The following is a 19,522-nucleotide window of genomic DNA, read 5'->3' as shown; positions in this document are numbered from 1 at the left end:
CCCTATTTAAATCATTCCAAAGCAGGAGTCCATACTCACCAAGTAATCAACAAAAAAGTCAAGATCACCTCTGAAAAGATTTCATACTTCTTTTTTTCCCAGAACAACTTAATTATAGGACTATTGATCTTTTTCTATACTAATTACTTAAAATTTCTTATTTATTGCTATTGTAGTTGGAGGTGTCCTTGGAATAACCCACTGTACAATCACATCTTTGCCACATAATAAAACAAAACACTTATGCTTATTGATGCCATTAAAAAGGCTGTTCCTGATAATGACAGTTCAAATAATAGTTCAATTAATTGAACTGAAGCAAAACTGGGCATTTGAAGTCATTCAAAACTTGTAATTCATAATGCACAGAGCGCATGCTCTAAAGGACGCAGCTATGAATCAGTTCTTGTCATGTGAAAGTCAAGTCATAATCAAGTTTTGATTAAATTGAAGTTCTTGTGCCTTGTTTTAAACAGGTACTTCTGATCAAAAATTGATTCAGCTGAAGCATAGAAGGGATGTAAAAGTTGTTCCTATCACAGCTTATTTGTCAATACACGACAGTCTCCTATAAGAGTTCAGAAAATAATTCTTACTGTTGGACTGAGCAAGACAAGGAAAATAGAGATGAGAGTTTGGGAAAGTAATATGACAGCAGAGGGACAGTGATACACACGAGCAGAAAGAATATACAGCTCACCAAGCTAGCAACAAACTTCAATGGCAGCAGAGAGAGAACCCCAAAGATAAGAGATCATTATTATGCACAAAAAAGCTATTTCCAAAACACTGAGCATGAAAGAGGATGTGCACCTCAACTCCCAGCCAGGAGGATAAGGAGAAGTCTGAAGAAAGAGGAAGTTTCTCCCTGACTTTAAAGAGTCTATAAAAAGAGAAAAGTTAATGGACTCTGGAAAAACTTATGTTTCTGCATAGAAACTATCTGCGTTTCAGTTTATACTTCACTCCATCCCTCCCATGTCCTGTGGCTGCAATGAAGTCTACATTAGTGAGCGCTGCAACTTCGGAGTTTTCCAGTGGCTCAGGTTCCTCTCCTTTCCCCAGACCTGTTGCTTCATCTTCAGAAAATGCTTTTAGAAAGGGTTAGTCTGAAAATGAGCTGGAGTAAAAGAAAAAAAAAACCCTTCAACTTGTGCTCTGAAAACTGTATTTCAACACCATAACTTAGGTACCTAACCCAACTAATTGTGCAGTGCAGAACTTACTTATTGGAACCTATCTATGCTTGCAGGCTACTCACCAACCAAGCTCAACCCTGAGCAGTTCAAAGCTTCCTTCTGTATCAACACAAATGGCCTGCTGCGGTCATACTTCTTACTGTTAAAAAAAAAATTACTAGGCTCCCAAGTCACACCCAGCAATTCTCAGTTCCCAAACTATCACTACTTATACAATACACAAATAGAAACAAGCCAGCACCGTAGTTCCAATAACAATAAAAATTAAGCAGGCAATGTAAATGGCAGTCCATGATATGAACAATACTGCACTAGGGGACACAGGCAGATTTTAAATTCTGTCCTTTGTATATTAGCATTTTTCTAGTCCAGTTATTCAAAACCAATTTCAACTGAATTACTCTAAAATTATTTTAGCAAAGAGCCAAGGTAAAATATTGACATTTGTTCTTAATTAAGGGCCTCTTAGTAAAGAAACTAGTGGCCTTCTGATCTGCAAACGTGTTTATGCTGAACAGAAAACTGAAATAAAACAAAAGAAGCAGGTTCTGCTGATCAAGCTGGAGGCGTCATGGCAATTCAGCAGGTAACCAAGAAAAGAATTTGCTATATGAGTGCAAATGGAATTTCTCTCATGAGGAACAGCGTCAGAATCCATGGAACCACACAAAAAATACCAAACCAATGACTGCTTGGAGTCATATTTTGAAGAATTAAATTGGCAGCATCTCATCTACAGCAAGTGGATTCTCTTTACACAGACATTAAGAATGAGCATATGTGCAAGGAGCACCTTGGCAGGTAATTCAAGTCCAGAGGGAAAGATGCCAGTAGAGCTAGATCAAGGTCTGTGCAGGAAAGGTTGTTGCCTTCAATGTCTTTATACTGTTCAGAACAGAAATGCAAAATGCACGTGTGTGTACACACTTTACATTAATAGATACATGTCTGTGATTGCTCACGAATACTGTGAATCTAAAGGCCTTTATTGCAGAATAAACACACAGAGCAGTTGCAGTATAATGCTCAGTACCCAGCCCCAGCCACGCACAATTATGAAGGGAATCTCCCACATCAGGAGTAGCATTGGCCTACTCACATCATGCCAGTGCACTGTCTCTCATGGCCAAAATAAATTAGTTTCAATCAAAGTGAGAAATGTGGACATGAGATGGAGACAACTGACACAGTTTTGAGAAAATTTTACTCCCTCACCCTAATTCTGTGCCAAAACACTAAATTGTTAAATGTACAGAGATACATCTCTCCACTCAAAAATTTCAAACATTCCCATTAAAGCACAGAAATGACCAGTACAGGGGTTCACATTGCTCAACACGTGTGCTCTGTGGCTATAAGCCACCATATGAATGCAGAGACACAACTGTGGCAGATTTTTAGAAGCTCAGCACAACATCATCAAAGTCATAGTTCACTCATTGAAAGTCCCAAAGGCCCAGGCATTTTTACAGAGGACACTCAATCTGTGACCATGCACTTTCACCAGCCAGACTTGTCCTTCCCTTCCTAGATATGAATCCCACCTTAACGGCATCCAGCCTTTGGGGGAGAAGCACCAGCTCAGTATTCACAGCTTTCCCACATCAAGGGATAGATCAGTCAGACAAATCCTAGGAGCCTCAAAGAACATTGACACTTGCAAACATATAATTCAGGCAATCCAACATGTAACACCTTGTGTGCCAAAGAATAAAGCTGAGGAGAAAGAACTTGGCAAGCCAGTGCCTAAAAGAGGCTCGTTCCTAGTTAGATCCCACAGTCTGGTTGTGCCAATCATGCTGGTATCTGGGATTTGTTTATTTTCAACAAGTGGCATCCTGCCTCATGCATCCCAGCACCATCACAGAGCTGAAATTTGCACATTAAATAAGAAGAACCTTGTTTCTGATGCCTGTATTCCATGAATTTAACTCACCTCTCAGCAAAGGGAAATTGATCTGCAGATTCAAAGTGTTGCAAGAGACATCCCACAAATTACACTTTGCAGAACTCAACCCTTCAGAGAAACAAATGGCTGAACTCAAAACATCCAGGACAACTCTTCTCCCTTTAGGATGACAGCAGCCAAGTGCCAGAGCTCCCAACCAAAGGCAGTGAGTTTCCATGAAACTGGCAAGTTACTTGTGTTCTGAAGAACAGAAGCTTTCCCAGGCAGCCCTCAGGCAATCACCTGTTTCCATTTCTTGTCCCTCGCTGAATATGTACAGTATAGGGCTCTGGGAATAATAAATGACCTACATGTATTCAAATATGCATTTTCCTAAGCTAATTTCCTGTCCAACAGCAATATACCAATATCTGAAAATACTTTATTTTTAAAGCAGCCTCTTAGAGTGATTTGTGAGGCTCTCAGTTATTCAATATTTGTAGCATAGGACTCTGTTAAACTGAATATGAGACAGTAACTATTAGAGAGGGCCCCACGCAGCAGAAAAGCAGCTGAAGCAGCTTATGCCTGAACAATCCTGGCAGCAAAAGTAAATTGCAGTTGTGTTTTAACAGGCAGAACCTTATTTTACAAAGCAATCTCCAGTTTGGGGTAAACACTATATAAATGGCTATACCCTACGTAAAGCAAAATTTTAAAATCTGCTTAACCCTTAATTGCGCTTCATAAGCAAACCTTCTGTCTAGCTCCAACTGACTCTTATTTCAAATTTCAACACTAGCTATAGATGGACCTACTCTCAGTCAGTTCAACACCTTCAGAGACTTGAGTTGACAAGAAATGTGCTACTGCCTCCCTAGCACGCGTGCCTTGCAAAGTCTGAGCTTCCATTTGCAAATTGAGTGAGAATAGAGTTTTCCATTACCCCTAACTCAAAGGCTGCTATGAAGCCCTGCTCAACTTGGCATTGCCCTCCCCTGCTGCAGACCTATCTGTTACACAGCCTTAGGGTGAGTCAGCTCTGCTTACCAAGATGGTTGTTTGGGTTTTGCAGGTACTTATGTGCAAAAGGAGTCATGACTAAGCCTTTACATTCTTCCAAAAGAGAGGCCAAAAACCTTAACTTTGGTATAAACGAGGTCTGCCTGCAGTCTACTTTTAAGCCAACCATGCCCATGCACCCTTCTCAGTGCTAGTACAAAAAGACAATATCAGGTTGGTGCAGTAGATTATTCTCTAGCAGATCCTAGGTTTCCACCTTCCTTCTCATGGCTTCTTTTAGCTTGAGTGTTTGCCTCTGAACTTAAGAAGAGCAACGCTGTAAAAATAAAAGATCGTAGCCGACCTAATTTCACATATTGCAAGGCTATAACTGACATTTCTACTTTTACTTAAGCTAAAATGTTACAGCGGGGGCTGGAAAAAAAAATCATCGCTCTACCCCTCCAGCTTGGAAGACAGCCAACCAGGGCTGCAGAAATCATAAAACCAGATTTCTTTCTTTTTTAAAAACAAAAAGCCACATTATCCATCCACCCACAGTCTTACATTTATCCTGGCATACTGTATGATTGAGTTAAAAACCAAGCAAACAAAGATATCACCAGAAGAAAATACCAAATGGGTTCATCAACAGCACACTGAGACTAATGCGATACCTCTAATTCAAGAGAATTCAATTCAAGAGAATTGATTTCTTTTTTTTTCTTTTTTTTTTTTTTAATAATTAGGGTGCTCTCTTTTAATACTAAAGGTGTTTAGTTGATGTAACTTATTTGCATTCCATCAGTAGATTTTACATGCTCTGCACAGGAAATGATGAAGCTGGAGATGTTGGATTAGTATGGACATTGCAAGCATCACCTGAAGAGAGCTGGCTAATCCAAGATGGCAAGCAACCTCAGCTCAGAGGGGACTTTGTCCTGAAAGGGGATAGAGTTTTCCACAAGCAAGTAGTAACACAGCCAAAACTTCAGCTCACTGAAAACTTGGAACAGGAAAAGCAGGGAACAAATTTATTAGTGCCACAACTTGAAACAAGACTCAAGTGCAAATTTGACATCGCTTTGCATGTCACTTCAGCATCAATGAGAAAAACATGGCTGTGAAAGAAATCCCTAAAGGCCCACTCTTATCAGTTGCAGGTGACTATAGAAACAAAGTTGTCCCACATTACAGCACCACAGCCTGCCACCAATGCACAAAATACACTTCACTAACTCCAGCAGACACAGCAAAGCACAGCTGACATCAGAAAGAACTGCCAGGATGTCACCTGGATACAATGCACAGATGCCAGGAACCATGTTCAAGAGACAAATTCAGCTGAAGAGCCACAGAGCAGAACTACCACAATCATGAAGGGCAGGAGGACCTACTTTGCAAGGGCAGCCTACAGAAACGTGTTTGTTTAGTGTAGCAAGGAAAGAACAGAGAGGGGGAATTATTGCTCTCTAAATGTTCCTTTGGCCAGAGAGCAGAACCACCAGTGATGGAAACACATTACCTGAACTGAAAGATTATGCAGGCACTATCAGCTTGCTATGAATAAATTGTCTCATTTTCTATGAGACGATGGCATTGAGCCAAATGAACAAATGAGATTCTGGGGAAACTTTCTAGTAAGTATAGGAAGAAAGCAGCCTAACTATTTCCAAAGCAGTCCTTGATAAAGTTTTTAAGTCTATTTTGTAACATCATTAATTGCTGTGGCTGACTCAGGAGGTCAAGGAAAAACATCTGAACTAGAGAAAGTATGAGCTAATGGAACAAAATGCAGTGAGAGATACATGCAACAGACTAAATAAGTGGAGCTACAACCACGTAAAGAGATTATTTCCATGCTAGATGCAAATAAATAGGTTATAATTTCTGCTGTAATTGATTTTTCCTGTTTGCAGTCATGATTGTTCTGCTGTTAAAATAATGACACTGTTTTTAAATTCCAATTGCTAAGAGAATGCATCTTTTATAATATATATGTTAAATTACACATCCTGTTATTGCAAATTAGAACTACTCTACCAGTCCCAAGCATGCCAAATTCTTCTTTGCAATGAAGTAAGTACATAACATAGTTTTCTATCTAGCTGCCAGAAATATATTACAAGTAATTGTTCTTATAAGCATCGCCTCATTAGCTGGGTGGCATTTGTCGAGTACCCACTACCCCACCCTGGCTTACATTTACTGTCATATCCTTTTTTCTCTATTACCACATTATGATATTCATACCAAGCACCTGAAGATATTAGAGATACTCGTAACTAAGTTTACACTTTCCTGAACATGGGGGGCAGGGAAGGGAATCAGTTCATTCTCAGGTTTGTATCAGGGTGCTCTATGTTCTCCAAGCAACAGCATAGCTGAACTCCCACTCGCCCCAGCTATATTCATGCAAAAACAAGATCCCCTCTGTTCAGACCATGTAAGAGAAGATTACGATTCAAGAGAAACACAAGTTTGGGTGTGTGCTGAACAAAATGGCGTGAGCCAGGACAAAGCAACCCAAACCAAACTACACACACAAAAATACAAAAACACCCCCAGAAGGAATATCATGATGCGACCACACTAGCAGGGATCACTGCAAACTCGTGTGAAACACTGGCTTTGACAGAAACTGGGAAATTCCAAAAATCTAAGTTAATGCACCAAAAGAAAGCCTGGAAAGCCCCAGTACTATCCAAACACTGCCTCCAAAGCTGTAGATATCTGGAGTAGATGCACTGCTAAACCACTCACAAGATTTAGACCTGACTAAAATGTTTTCAGGTGTTCTCCATTTCCTAGTGACATGAGCAAAAGTTTTATTGGCAAGTTTTCATAGAATTATTACAAGTGCTTGATAGAAGCAGCAAATAAAAAGTCAAACTGGTGCAAGGCAATTAAAAAACTAACAAGAAATGTAATCAGCTGAATTTCTGCTGCCATTGCTATCTGTCAGTGATGCATTTTTCACCTGCTCACAACGAACTCCTGACAGAGGGAAGAAGTTGCACTGACTCTCTCCTACCAAGCGACCCACTCGGGCAACAAACAGCTACGTGAACAAGAGATCCCAAACTGCAGCTACATGTTGACAGCTGTTTTAAGGAAGGAAGTTGCTATACATTTGCAGTCACACTTTCACTTTAGAGGAAACTGCGGACAAGTATCTTTCCCTTCCTCTAACACCTGTAACAAAAAGGTGGAATCTGCATGCTTTTTGAGATGCGGACATCAATTGACATGGGAGTTCATCATGTAAGGAGGAGAAAGGAACAGAAAGTGATACCTGAGGAATCTTTTTCCTGTTATGAATTACCAAACTATCTAATGCTATACCTTCAGGGCTACCTGTGCCAGTGTTTTACACACTTCAGCTTTTTTCAAGTGCAATTAGAAATTGGAATTCAACTCAAATTCACAATGTTATTTTGATCAAAGATGCCTTTTGGAGCAAACGTTATCACATTCTCTGCATGAGTGCAAACAAGATCACAGTAAAAAGTATTGCTTTATCTTTTCAGCCTATCACACACACACACTCTTGTTCATGACCCCAGAATAGACACAGCCCAGCACAGTCTTAGCATCCTGATTCCCTCTCCACCCCCCTTCAACTTATTCCCAGTACTCTCTAGTATCCACATGGTCCAGTGTTGCTGAACACACCAGGGGACATCCTGCTGCCAGGCAGCCTCTCCTCCCTTAAATCTAACATTTTGCTGCTCAAAGAGCACTTGACAGCCATCACCGAGTCCAACGCTGCAAAGCATAATGGCACCGCTCCTCCACTATAATAAATGATTAAAAAGCAAGCTAATTGTATCCAAGCATAGATCAAGTATCTGAAATACAAGCAGTTCATGCACTTCACTTCAGTGTCAAGAATGACAGCTATAATGACAGTGTGCAAAGATGGATAAAATGAAATTAGTTTTCTTGTATATTATGGACATCAAATACAATGAAGGGTTGGGCTGGGGGATGGAAAGAAATAAAAGGATATTTAGAGAACAGTAATCGAGGAAGAAAAATATACTTTCTACTTCATACAACAAAAAAAAAAAAAAAGGAAAATTCAAGTAGCTTTGAATCCTTCTTAGAAAAGCAAAACTACTGTACTTCATAAGTGCCAAAATAGTTTCCTAAAAGATAAGCCATCTGCAAGTCATAAGCACGCACTATTACAGCTTACCTACATGGAAGGCATAAGTGCCACTTACAAGGAGCAACTTCATTACAGACTTTCTGAAACCGTAATTGTTTTTTATTTATTCTCCTCATTGTTTTTAATAGCATTTAAGAACAAGTCCAAACTCTTCAACTTTTTACAACTGTTCAAAAGAATAAATCCTAATCAGTTATCTAGCTCTCCAATTTCTTGTTGCTTCAGATAACTGGTAGAACACACTTCTTGGTATTCCCAAGTAAATTCAACAAAGATGCAAGGATAAGCATGAGCTATTGGTGCTTTATTTCAGTATTTCTTAAGTACTGTTTTGCTAGAAGATCCTCATTGGGCATCTTTTCTCAAGATTTTGGTCAGATATGTATCCAGACCATTAGCAATTCTCTCTCAAACTCCTGTTCCAAGTGCTGTAACCATCGATATATAAAAAAAGCAAGGTAAAGTATTTATTCAATGAGTAAGAGGAAACAAATTTTAACACTCGAGCCCAATACTGAGTAATTGTAACTGAAGAGTTTATATTGCCAGGTAAATCAGCAGCTCTGTACAACACAATCACAGGTAGATGTTTAAAATCATGACAAAATACCCAGCTCTATCTTTATTGTAACCTCTCTCCCCTGCCAAGTATCAAAATACTTTTCCAAGCAATGATTCAGGGTTGTAGGGGCGTGTGTGTGTGCGCACTGGAAGGGCGGTGTAAGAATTACAATGAAAGCAAAGAATCATCCCCACCCCTCCCACAGCTACACGCCCACAACAGCAAACTTACCTTCATCATTCTGGGCCGAACAACCTGCTAAGACAGTAGCAAGTGCGGTTCCTACAGCTAACCATTTCCAGAGACAAAACCGCTGTAACATTTTTTGTCAAACTTCACTCAAGGCAGATCTGAAAGAGAAAGATTTAATACACATATTAGTCAAGGTGAGCAATTACAAACTCTCGCACAAGTAGTGATGTACGTGTAACTAACTACACACGGCATATGTTGGCTGTAAGAGTGTTACACTACTTCTGTTCAAACAAGGAAGGTTAATGCCGTTAACTGTGGCATGCAGCTTGAGAAACAAAGCCTCAAGCACTGCCAGGTTAACAGATAACAGGATGGAGCCTTTAGGCCTTGAACCTCAGGGAAACTAAACAAGGCGGCAGCATCGTTGCCGGCTGGGACAGACTCCAGGAAAAAGTGTCCTCTATTGTTAAGGTCTAGCTGCTGTCTGACCAGGTTTTAAAAGTTCTATTAGCATGATAAGATAGAGATGCTGCTGCGACAGCAAAACGTTGACCAATCAGATGTAGCCCACGAACACGTATGTTTGAAAGAAAGCAGCCATCTGCAGAGCACATAAAAAGGAATGATTCTTTACAATAAATCGACTCTTGCTTGCATCAAGCTGTGTCCCGTCTCTCTCCGTCGCGGCAGTTAGCATCAATGTAACTTGATAATCAAGTATGCACAGGCCTCCAGGGAAATAAAATGCAAGTTTCTTGCTTAAATTTTGCTAAATTCCACGATTTCCAGGCTAAAGCCTCGTGCTTTCAAGCATTTTGTGAAATGACTGTACGAGAGAAAAAGTCCACTTATTAAACCAATATTCAACTGCAAGAGTTCAGCAGGGACCCAGTATGCAGAGATAGTGCCCAGCAGAGCCTCACCCAGGGAAGAAGAGAGCGATCTGCACAGACAGGCGTCTGGAATGAGACACATTGTCCAGCAAAGGAGGAAAAACCAAACCAAAACCCCACACATACAAAAGCCCAGGAGAATAAACTGGCCAAGACAGGTCTGGATGAACTCCAGAGCATAGTTAGCGTGAGTAACATTATAAAGTAACCTAAAGCTGTGCTTTATTGTTCCAATAAAGAGAATTAGCATATTTCTGTAGCCCAGAACTGAATTATTTAAAAATAATCCTTCACATTTAAAAACATTGTGACAAATACAATGGACTTCCTAGCAACAGAAGCATGAAACGGAGAGAGACTTACAGCAGCATTAAAACAAGCTGTTTTATAAAAAGGGTTTAAGTGCCGTCGATTTTCCGAAACAAAGCACTTGACTCGGATTTCATTGCCATTTTCTGCTTATAACTTTCTATTGCGGTTACAAAACTGCTGTATTTCATTCCAAGCCAAACAGACTATTACTCCCCACTTAACAGCCTCAGCATTAACACCATCTGATCCCCCATCAGTGAGATGTTATTGAAGATAGGCTATCATTTCCCTTCCACAAGCTGAGCTTATAGAAAACACAAATGGATAGACAATAGCATCTAATTCACACACCACACACAGACATAGAAAAATAGACTTAGGGCATAAAAACATCCTTTCAGATCACTCTCAATAAGCGATAGCTTCATTAAGTACTGGACATGCCAAAAATTCCCCTAAGACCTGAATTTATTCCAAATCTTTGCAAAGCATTTTGGTTAACATGAAGGTAATAGTACTATAATCATAGAATCATCTTGGTTGGAAAGGACCTTTAAGATCATCAAGACAAACCATTAACTTAGCACTGCCAAATCTAACCACTAAACCACGTCCCCAAGCACCACATCTACATATCGCCTCCATGGATGGTGACTCCATCACTTTTCTGGACAGCCTGTTCCAGTGATTGAAAACCCTTTGAATGAAGGAATTTCGACTAACATCAAATCTAAATGTCCCTGGTGTAATTTAAGGCCATTTCCTCTTGTCCCATTGCTTGTTACTTGGGAGAAGTGATAACAGCCACCTCACTAGACCCTCCTTTCAGGTAGTTGTAGAAAGCAACAAGGTCTCCCCACAGGCTCCTCTTCCCCAGAGTAAACCCCCCAGTTCCATCAGCCACCCCCCATCAGACTTGTACTCCAAACCCTTCACTAGCCTTGTTCCCCTTCTCTGGGCCTGCTCCAGCACCATAATGTCCTTCTTGTAGTGAGGTGCCCAAACTTGAACACAGCACTTGAGGGGTGGCCTCACCAGTGCCAGCACAGGTCCCTTCCCCTATCCTACCGGCCACACCATTGCTGACACCAGCCAGGATTCCGTTGGCATTTTTCCACACTGCTGGCTCACGTCCAGCTGGCTGTTGACCAACACTCCCAGGTCCTTTTCTACCAGGCAGCTCTCCAGCCACTCTGTCCCAAGCCTATAACACTGACAGGGGTTGGTGTGACCCAAGCGCAGGACCCGGCACTTGGCCTTGTTGAACAACTTAAACTGCTAGTCTTCTAAAGAGCACAAAACGAATATGTGTTCTGGAGGGAAACCTGCTGTGTTTCTTTTCAAAAAGATATGGAAAACAAGCAATGAAATTTCATAAGCCAGACTATGCAGCCCTTATTTACTTAAATATTTAAAGGTCCTAGGTGACGTCACACTATATACCGTATTTAGCCTGCTTTCAATGGCAATAGATCCCTGGGTAGGATCTATTAGGATCCCTTACACTACAAACACAGCTCCATTTTTAATTTGCAAAGACATGGATTGCAGTTGACATTTTCTTCCAGTGGTTAATACCAACACTTGCTATCTCAAATAGCACTGTCAAAATAAAGGGGAGCAGCAAAACCATTTAAAATCCTACACCACACACACTGCTCCACTTTTCATTCTGGGGTTAAAAAAGAAGACAGGTTTTTCCAGTCTCCATCATCGTGCAAGTAGGACTCTTCCCACCCTGTTCAGCAGCAGTAGGTCACTGCAGGCTGTTAGGTGCAGCATACAGGCAGCATTTTCAGGAAGAACTTAAATATTATACATCAAACACGGAGGCAGCTTGCGTCTAATTGAAGCAACAGTGCAGATCTCATGGGACCGTTCACTTTCATTTTGGCTAGAGAAACGTCAGTCTTGACAAAACAGCTCAAGGTTACAGGAATCAACAAATTCAAGAATACAAAAGCATCCAGCTTTCCTTCTTTCTCCTCCTCCTCTTTCACTGGCACTTCAACAACAGTTTGTGTCCCTACCTCCAGCAGAGAGCTCCTACAACAATTTCAGACCATTCCTAAAGGGCCTGTTGTTTCTACACACGTGAATAGACCAAAATCAATAGCAATGATCCATGAGGGAGAAAAAAAAAATGTTTTAAGGCTTGCTATGTAGCTGTAATAAGGAAGCTTCGAGCCCATCAGGTATGTTACCAGTAAATTAACACAAGTACATTACACCCATAGAGAAAAACAGCAGCTAGTTCTTCCTTGAGAAAAAAAAATAATGAACCCCTTCTTTGAGGAACATTGCCCATGTTGCTCAAAAGTGGCTTCTTCCTCCCTTCTACTCACCAAAACATTCCTCTGTTTACTGTCACCTCAACTTCCACTTAGCCAGTTCAGAAGTTAGTTTAGATTCTGCAAGGATACCTTCAAAGAACAGAAACTACTTGCACCATTCTATATTCTACATGGCTACTTTTAAACAAAGGCTGAGTGTCTTCACACTGTCCAAATGATTCAAATTAATCCAATGCAGTAGTCTGACTTCCGGGAACATTTGAAGATGTGAGCTCATCACTGTTTTCCCATTCCCTGTTGTCCCCCCCACCATTAAGAGTGAATCCTAAAAGAATTAGGCTCTGTTGCTTTTTGGATGCCACATTGGGTGGCATTTGCTGTCAAGTGCTTCCAACCTTCTATATGTCAACACAGAAACAAGTAATTCAGGAGCCTATCTTAGTTCCTTCAGGTCAACCTAAGGAAGATCACATCCCTATGCAGATTACATGTGTTATAAGACTAGAAAGAAACCCACATACACACTTCAGAGGCCTCCATTATTTCATTTTACAACCTTGAAAAAAAAAATAATCAAGATCTCCAATCACGATGTTCTATTTTGGAAAGTTATTCAGAGCTCAGCTGACATCCTTTAGTTGAGTCTACACTGGAGAGATTTTTAGGACAGAATTTTGACAGGTTTATTTTTGATTTTGATGAAATGTCAAGTAAACCATGAGTATAGCAACACTGGTGCTCCAAGAATAAGCATCTCTATATAAAGCTGTAATGTAATAGAATAAAAATTGCCCCCCCCTTTTTCTTCCAATTTGTACCAGAAAAAAACCCTGGTATGAAGTACAGAAAGCAAGAATATACCTGTTAAATAGATCCTGCCAACTCAGAAATAGCTCACAAGACATGGGTTACTACAGAGTCCCCAAAGTCACTCTTTAAGAAACACAATGTTGAACACTAGATACAAGGACTGACAGAGCAAAGGACAATTATGAACTAATGATAGAAGGAAGATCTGTAAAGTAAGAACATACAAATATGTCCAAAAGGCTGAGTATTTTCCTGAAAAACATTCTAGTCCTGCTACAGCAGAATTTGAAAGTTTGATGCTACCATAGGCAACGAGAAGTTACACACTTAAGAAGAATGAACTTTAAAAGAAAAATAAAAAGAATGAAGGTTTAGGGGAATTTCAGTTCTTGGCATGTCTGTGTTTAAAAAAATAAGAAAAAAGAAAAAAAAAAAAGAAAAACATTTCAATAATGCCTTCTCTGGAGCATTCCCTCTTTGACAGTACAGCTGTACTGAGAAACAAAAATACGCACAGATTTTCCCAGCGGAGCGGCAGCAGCAGCCGATCACTGGAGATGTTTACTGCTCGACTGCAGCAAACTGGCATAATAACACTCCAAGGAGCAATCATGTCTCACTTGTGGCATGCCCCCGCCCCTTCCCCTCTCACCAGTGTAGCTACTGAATCAGCCAAAAAACCAACTAGTTATGAAGACATTGATATAAGAGGCACTTCTACGATCTTTAAGAGTGAATAAAGGCACATACTATTCCCCCCCAATTCTCAAATATGAGTTATCATATCCATACACCTCTGGCATATTTAAGTAACAGCAACCTTAAATATTTATTTATTGTAAGATCAGGTGTTATTACAGCATTTAAAGCATTGCATTAATTTGAAGCTGATGGGGGAACACGAGCTCAGTAATAAATAGCTATGCATGCTTGGTTCTCAAATAGAAACTGAACTTCTAAGAAGGTTTTTGGAAGTTGGGTACACACTAACACAGCCTAATGCCACTTGTTGAATAGAACTGATTCCTTATAACCTCTCAGAGTAAGATAGACATGGGAGGAAAAATAAAAAACGGAGGAGTAATTGACATGGTTAGGAGATGACATAGAATGAAAAACTTATGTACAAATACCCAAACTTTTTCAAATATTGTCCATGGTCTCCAAAAAGCTCCTAACCCAAATCTAGAGCTTAAATCACGGCAGAATGGAGTGGTTCACTAAACACTTGAAACAATCAGTAGGAATTGGGGGTGGAGGTTGCATGATATTTACATTTTTGATTGATTTTGCAGCAAGCCAGAGGCTGTTGGCTTATTCAGAGCAGAACTGACCTACACATCCCTGATTCTATATGAGATGCGGAATATAGCAGTGCGATACCACACAAACAGTCACATAGCAACAACTTTTCTCAGTGCTTCCTGACCATTAGCAGCAAATCTGAAAACAACTTTGAGGCAAACACTCAAACCCTTCGTAAGAGCAGAAAGTGCATACTTAAAAATAAATCATTAATTAATTCATATTAATTCAGTAGACATGTAAACAAATACTTGCCATTTTAATAGATGTCAAACAATAGCTCCTGTGAAACTGCCCTGGGTGGATAATACAGCATTTAAAAATCCTATTAAATACCCATTTATATGTATGCTTAATTTACACAGCCAACCAGAACCTCTTCAAGCACCAGAAGTTAAATGTTTTGCTTAGTGGTGCTACTCTCGGTATATTACAATCGCAATAAATATTAAAGCATACCATAAACTATCTTTAAAAGTGTATGCCACCAAGTTGTTTAAACACAGGAAAATTTATAGCAGACAGGTTTATTATAAGGCTCCTCTATATGATTAGTGATCAAATTAACTCTTTTAAAGATTGTAGACACAAAACAGGAGCATCTGAAGTGCAAATGCTTATTCTGAGAGAACTAGTGCCAAAATAAATCGGAAATGTCAGCAGCAACAGAAAAAAAAAGTCCCTACCAAAAGCCAAAAAGGAGATGAATTTGCTTTATAGTCTGACAGTGTCCCTGGCTTGGTTAAAGCCACAGTCCATTAAACTACGTCCCAAATGTTTTATTTTTGTTGCTGAAACAATTATGTTGAACTCTCAGCATAAGAAAAAACAATTCTAAAAATATTATTTAAACACAAGAACAGATCGACAAAAAAAACCCTCTGGTTTGTTTCAACGCCATTCTTACCTAATGTCACTTCATATGGTAGGCAGCGACATCGGCCTTAACAGATGCCCCAACCCTGTTAGGCACAGCACAGAGCCTACCCAATTACAGAGTTAGCTGTTCCCAGTGCCACACAGACCAGACGTCGTACGGCACTGCGGCAGTTACGCTAGCAAGCAGACGGGACACGTATAGCAGAACTTGGTGCTGGGACCTGACATCCACACACAGGATCCTGAGCTGGGAGAAGCACGTCTGTGTTACTTCCCATTAGCTGTTCCCTGATCTCAAATCACTGGTGGAGCACATCAGCTGGAAAGCTACAGCACAAGAACACACCCCAGCTTTAAGCTTAATCAGAAAAAAAAGAAGTTGCATAAATCTAGCTCACGATCTCACTCCAGCTAGTTTGGGGAATCCTGGAAGGCTAAGTGTCACCCACAGACTCCCACACATAATCATCATGTCTCCCAGGAGGCTGCTGAGTCCATCTCATAGCACCTACTTACAGCCAAGAGAAGAGCCAGGGAAGGGAGACTTTGCCTTTGAATTGAAGCCATATTAAGCTATTTATAGCTCTGTAACTCAGGAGCAAGTGTGAATAACTCCAAATACTGAAGTCTGTTGAAATGCCTTCCTGAAGAAAAAACTAAGGATAAGCAAATATTTGGCTGAACTGAGGTTGCAGTGAATAATATACAGTGCAAATACAACCCTTCCTCCAATTTTGGATGTTCAAAAAAATCAGAACACTAAGACAGTTTTTATTTCAGTAGCCCTGCGTGAACGCTTCAGCCTACGGACTCTTAGATTCGCTCAATCCCATTATACTAGCTGCAGGGCTTTCATGCTATAGAATTGCCACAATTGGTACAAATTTTGTTAACCTCCTCAGATAAAGACTTTCAGTAATATGAAGATTTTTTTTTAATGACCAAATTTCAAAGTTAGATATGCTCACCATTCCATTCCCCTTTCACAGCTTCTGGATGTGTTTCTATGGATCTAGTCCATGGAAATAAGCCTATTAAAAATAGAGTAGTGTCAATACCGCATTTGTGGCTCTTCTCCTGTTCTATGCTTGCCAAGGTCTTGAGTTTATAGGCTTACTTAGAGAAAGCATTTCTAGAAAGCAAATATACAAGAACTTTACAAAAATCCTATGGCAATTTATATAAAGATCTAAAAACATTTTCAACTGCAACTTAAAATTCCTCGGCACATTCTCTTTGTCTATGTTCAAGTAATTTATACATTCCTCCTTGCACATATACTTCTAAGGGCTACCAGTTTTAATTATTTCCTTGCCCTATTCTTTTTTGTGCCTTTCTTCCAGAACTGACTGCTTTTCCACAAGGTGCATAACCCCTGCCACAGCAACGTAATTCAAAGCCATGCTAGAGCATCAGTGACAGTGAATTACTTGCCTCACAAATAATTTAAGACTTCAGTGACGACACTTCATCTACGTACAGCTGTGGTGTGAAAGGTGGGTGGTTTTTTATTTTCCATCTCTATATAGCAATGGTAGCTAACATGCATATGGCCTGATTCACAGTAGGTGACATCTTGAGAGCACTTTCCCAATCCTCTTTTCAGCAAAACATACTAAAAATGCACTGTATTAACACCGAATGTAGCACGGTGCTAATTTCCACAGAAAAGAAAGATTGCTAAGTATATGTAGCACAGAGAAATGTCAACTATAGTGCCAAAAATAGAAAAAGGCTCTTACAGAATAATTGAGGGAGGGATGGAGAAGAGTTTTTGTTTCCTGCTGCCAATGCTAGTTGCAACTTTCATTTCTTTTCTGTATTTTTTTAACATAATGCAGCTACAAGATGGACTAACAGCATTACAGCCTCTTAATCGTGGGTGGGTAAACAGCATAGGCCTTTCATTCCTGTCTACAAACCCTATTCTTCACTGCAAATTCATTTTATACATAAATATATATATTCAGTTTCCCAACCCTCTGCATTGCCTTAACCTATAAAACAACTCAAGCGGCTTCGAGTGCTTAATCAAAAGAAGTACGTACGTTTGGGCTGCATCTCCCTGTATGCATGAAACTCCTATGTTGCAGACAGCAGCTCTAGAAAGAGGAGTGGGGAAAGATATCCTAAACCCCCTTATATCACTGCCAGATAGCTTCATTTAAAAATTAACGGCTTAACAGGGAAAAAGAAATATAAACTGTATTAGTCTGAAGTAGTTAAGTTGGTTCTTCAGTAACCTCCGTCTTAACAAAATATGCACACAAAGCTTAAATTATACATTAAAGTGCAAGCTATTTTGCTGGTTAATAATGAAACTATATTTTGATATAAAAGTAGCAACCAAAAGATCATTTTCCTTGCTTTTATTGCAAGACAAGTGCTGGATGATAGCCCAGAAACTCTCGGTTTTTCCCTTGCTAGAGCCATTTCTCTCCAAGGTTCATCCACTGGCCTTATTTAATACAGAGGAGTGAATCAGAGGTTTTCTTAAAGTGAGAATGAAGACATATCTTGGTACCACTGCAGTCAAAGAACACTGGCTTTCTGAAATCTCAGCATACTTTGAAAGTTAAGGTTTTCCCCAGAAGCCACCCAAGCTCTCAATCAGTGAAGAGACTCTCAGAGAAGTGACACATGTGAGTTGCAAGGAGGAAGTAAAAGCACGGTCAGACATATAACGCCCAGCTCATGCTGCTGGGAAGCTAAATGAACCCTACTGCTCTCAGTCACTGCACTGGGCTTTGGCCAGAAGAAGGGCCGCTGTCACAAAGGGCAGTAAATAGCCAAAATGGTTAAAGGCAGTGAGGCTGGAAGGCAGCCAGTTCACTGCTCCTCCAGCAGCCAGGCACAGGAGGGACACGCTGCCGCCCAGCTCCAGAAAGGACCTTCAGTCTCCAGCTGCAGCTACCGCCACACACATACCGAGCCTTTGTCAGGAGCATACAACAAGCAGTTGTACTGCACAGTACCCTTAAAAAGATGATCCAGTTAAAATGATTCACTCTGGCCACCATTAGATGAACTGAATTTCTGGGTCTAGGTATTGGTTCATCTTCCCAAGTTCCTACTGTTAAATACTCTCATTAAAGTCATCCAAGCCCATCTAGTGCTATCCTTAACTTTCTCATCCCTGCTTGACCATCGGCACTAGTCTTTCTGAAGTCAGGAACTGTTCTGTCAAGCACCTCTCCGGTGCTCTTTGCAGGAAACCAGATGGTGATGGAAATGTCCCAAACTATGTTAATTTATTTTATTGAAGAAAAATCACATTTCCTCAAGTAGAATTTATATGCTGCAGCTTCTCTGAGAGAATTTTTATTTAAATTTCATAAAACAAATACATCAAACCTGTCAAAGCAAAACCTACCTTTCTATAAAAATGACTTTCTACCTGCATGTTAGTCATTCCACATCAAAAGCAGTGTTAAACACATCCTGGAGTAATTACAAGGTTTTTATTAGCTCTATTAAAAAAGTTCAATGCAATGCCATTTCAGAATTAGTATGCCCGCACATAAATATACACACACTCTTAGCAGACACTGAAGTAGGCGAATGCAATGTCGAGTTGCAAATTGTGTCATTGTGCATTGCTGGCTCAGAAGCTTTAAAAGCACTCCCGACTTTTGAAGGTAGGACAGCTTATAAAGGGGAAAGCTGAGGAAAGCAAACAGCTACCAGAGTTGTACATGTGTGCTCTGGGTTAGGGTTACTGACTAAGTAACAGTAAAGGAAGTTCAGAGGTGTCTATTGTTGTAATTTTTTTTTTCCTCTGGGCACATGGAATTCTCCATTTAACACTCTAAAGCAGTTTGTTCTTAAACTATCTGTAAGTACTATTTATAACCAACCTTTACAAAGAAAGCCACCAAGCAGTGTCCTTGGATGTTCTTTGTAGTCCCATTTCTGATGTCTCTCCTAACAAACATGTTCCTAGGCAGATCCCCGTGGAGATGGCACAACTCAACAGGCTGCATCACACTTGATGCTTTCTGCCCATCAC

The 19,522-nt window shown here is 40.1% G+C and overlaps 1 protein-coding gene across 5 annotated transcripts in view; it reads right to left on the bottom strand.

Annotated features, from left to right (window-relative positions):
- Positions 1-9,147, bottom strand: part of PCDH15 (protocadherin related 15) — a gene marked incomplete at both ends in the record, with an annotated part of 350,568 nt that extends 341,421 nt beyond the window's left edge. For all 5 annotated transcript variants that reach the window (XM_084265723.1, XM_084265721.1, XM_084265724.1 and 2 more), the window contains one exon: positions 9,057-9,147. In XM_084265723.1, coding sequence (XP_084121849.1) covers positions 9,057-9,147 — 91 coding nt within the window. The remainder of the gene's footprint in view (positions 1-9,056) is intronic.
- Between the last annotated feature and the right edge of the window lie 10,375 nt (positions 9,148-19,522).

Source organism: Gallinula chloropus (genome assembly GCF_964237585.1).
Source record: "Gallinula chloropus genome assembly, chromosome: 5".
NCBI classification, from domain to species: Eukaryota; Metazoa; Chordata; class Aves; order Gruiformes; family Rallidae; genus Gallinula; species Gallinula chloropus.
The sequence above is the reverse complement of the archived record's forward strand: the minus strand, read 5'-3'. Positions and strand labels throughout refer to the sequence as shown.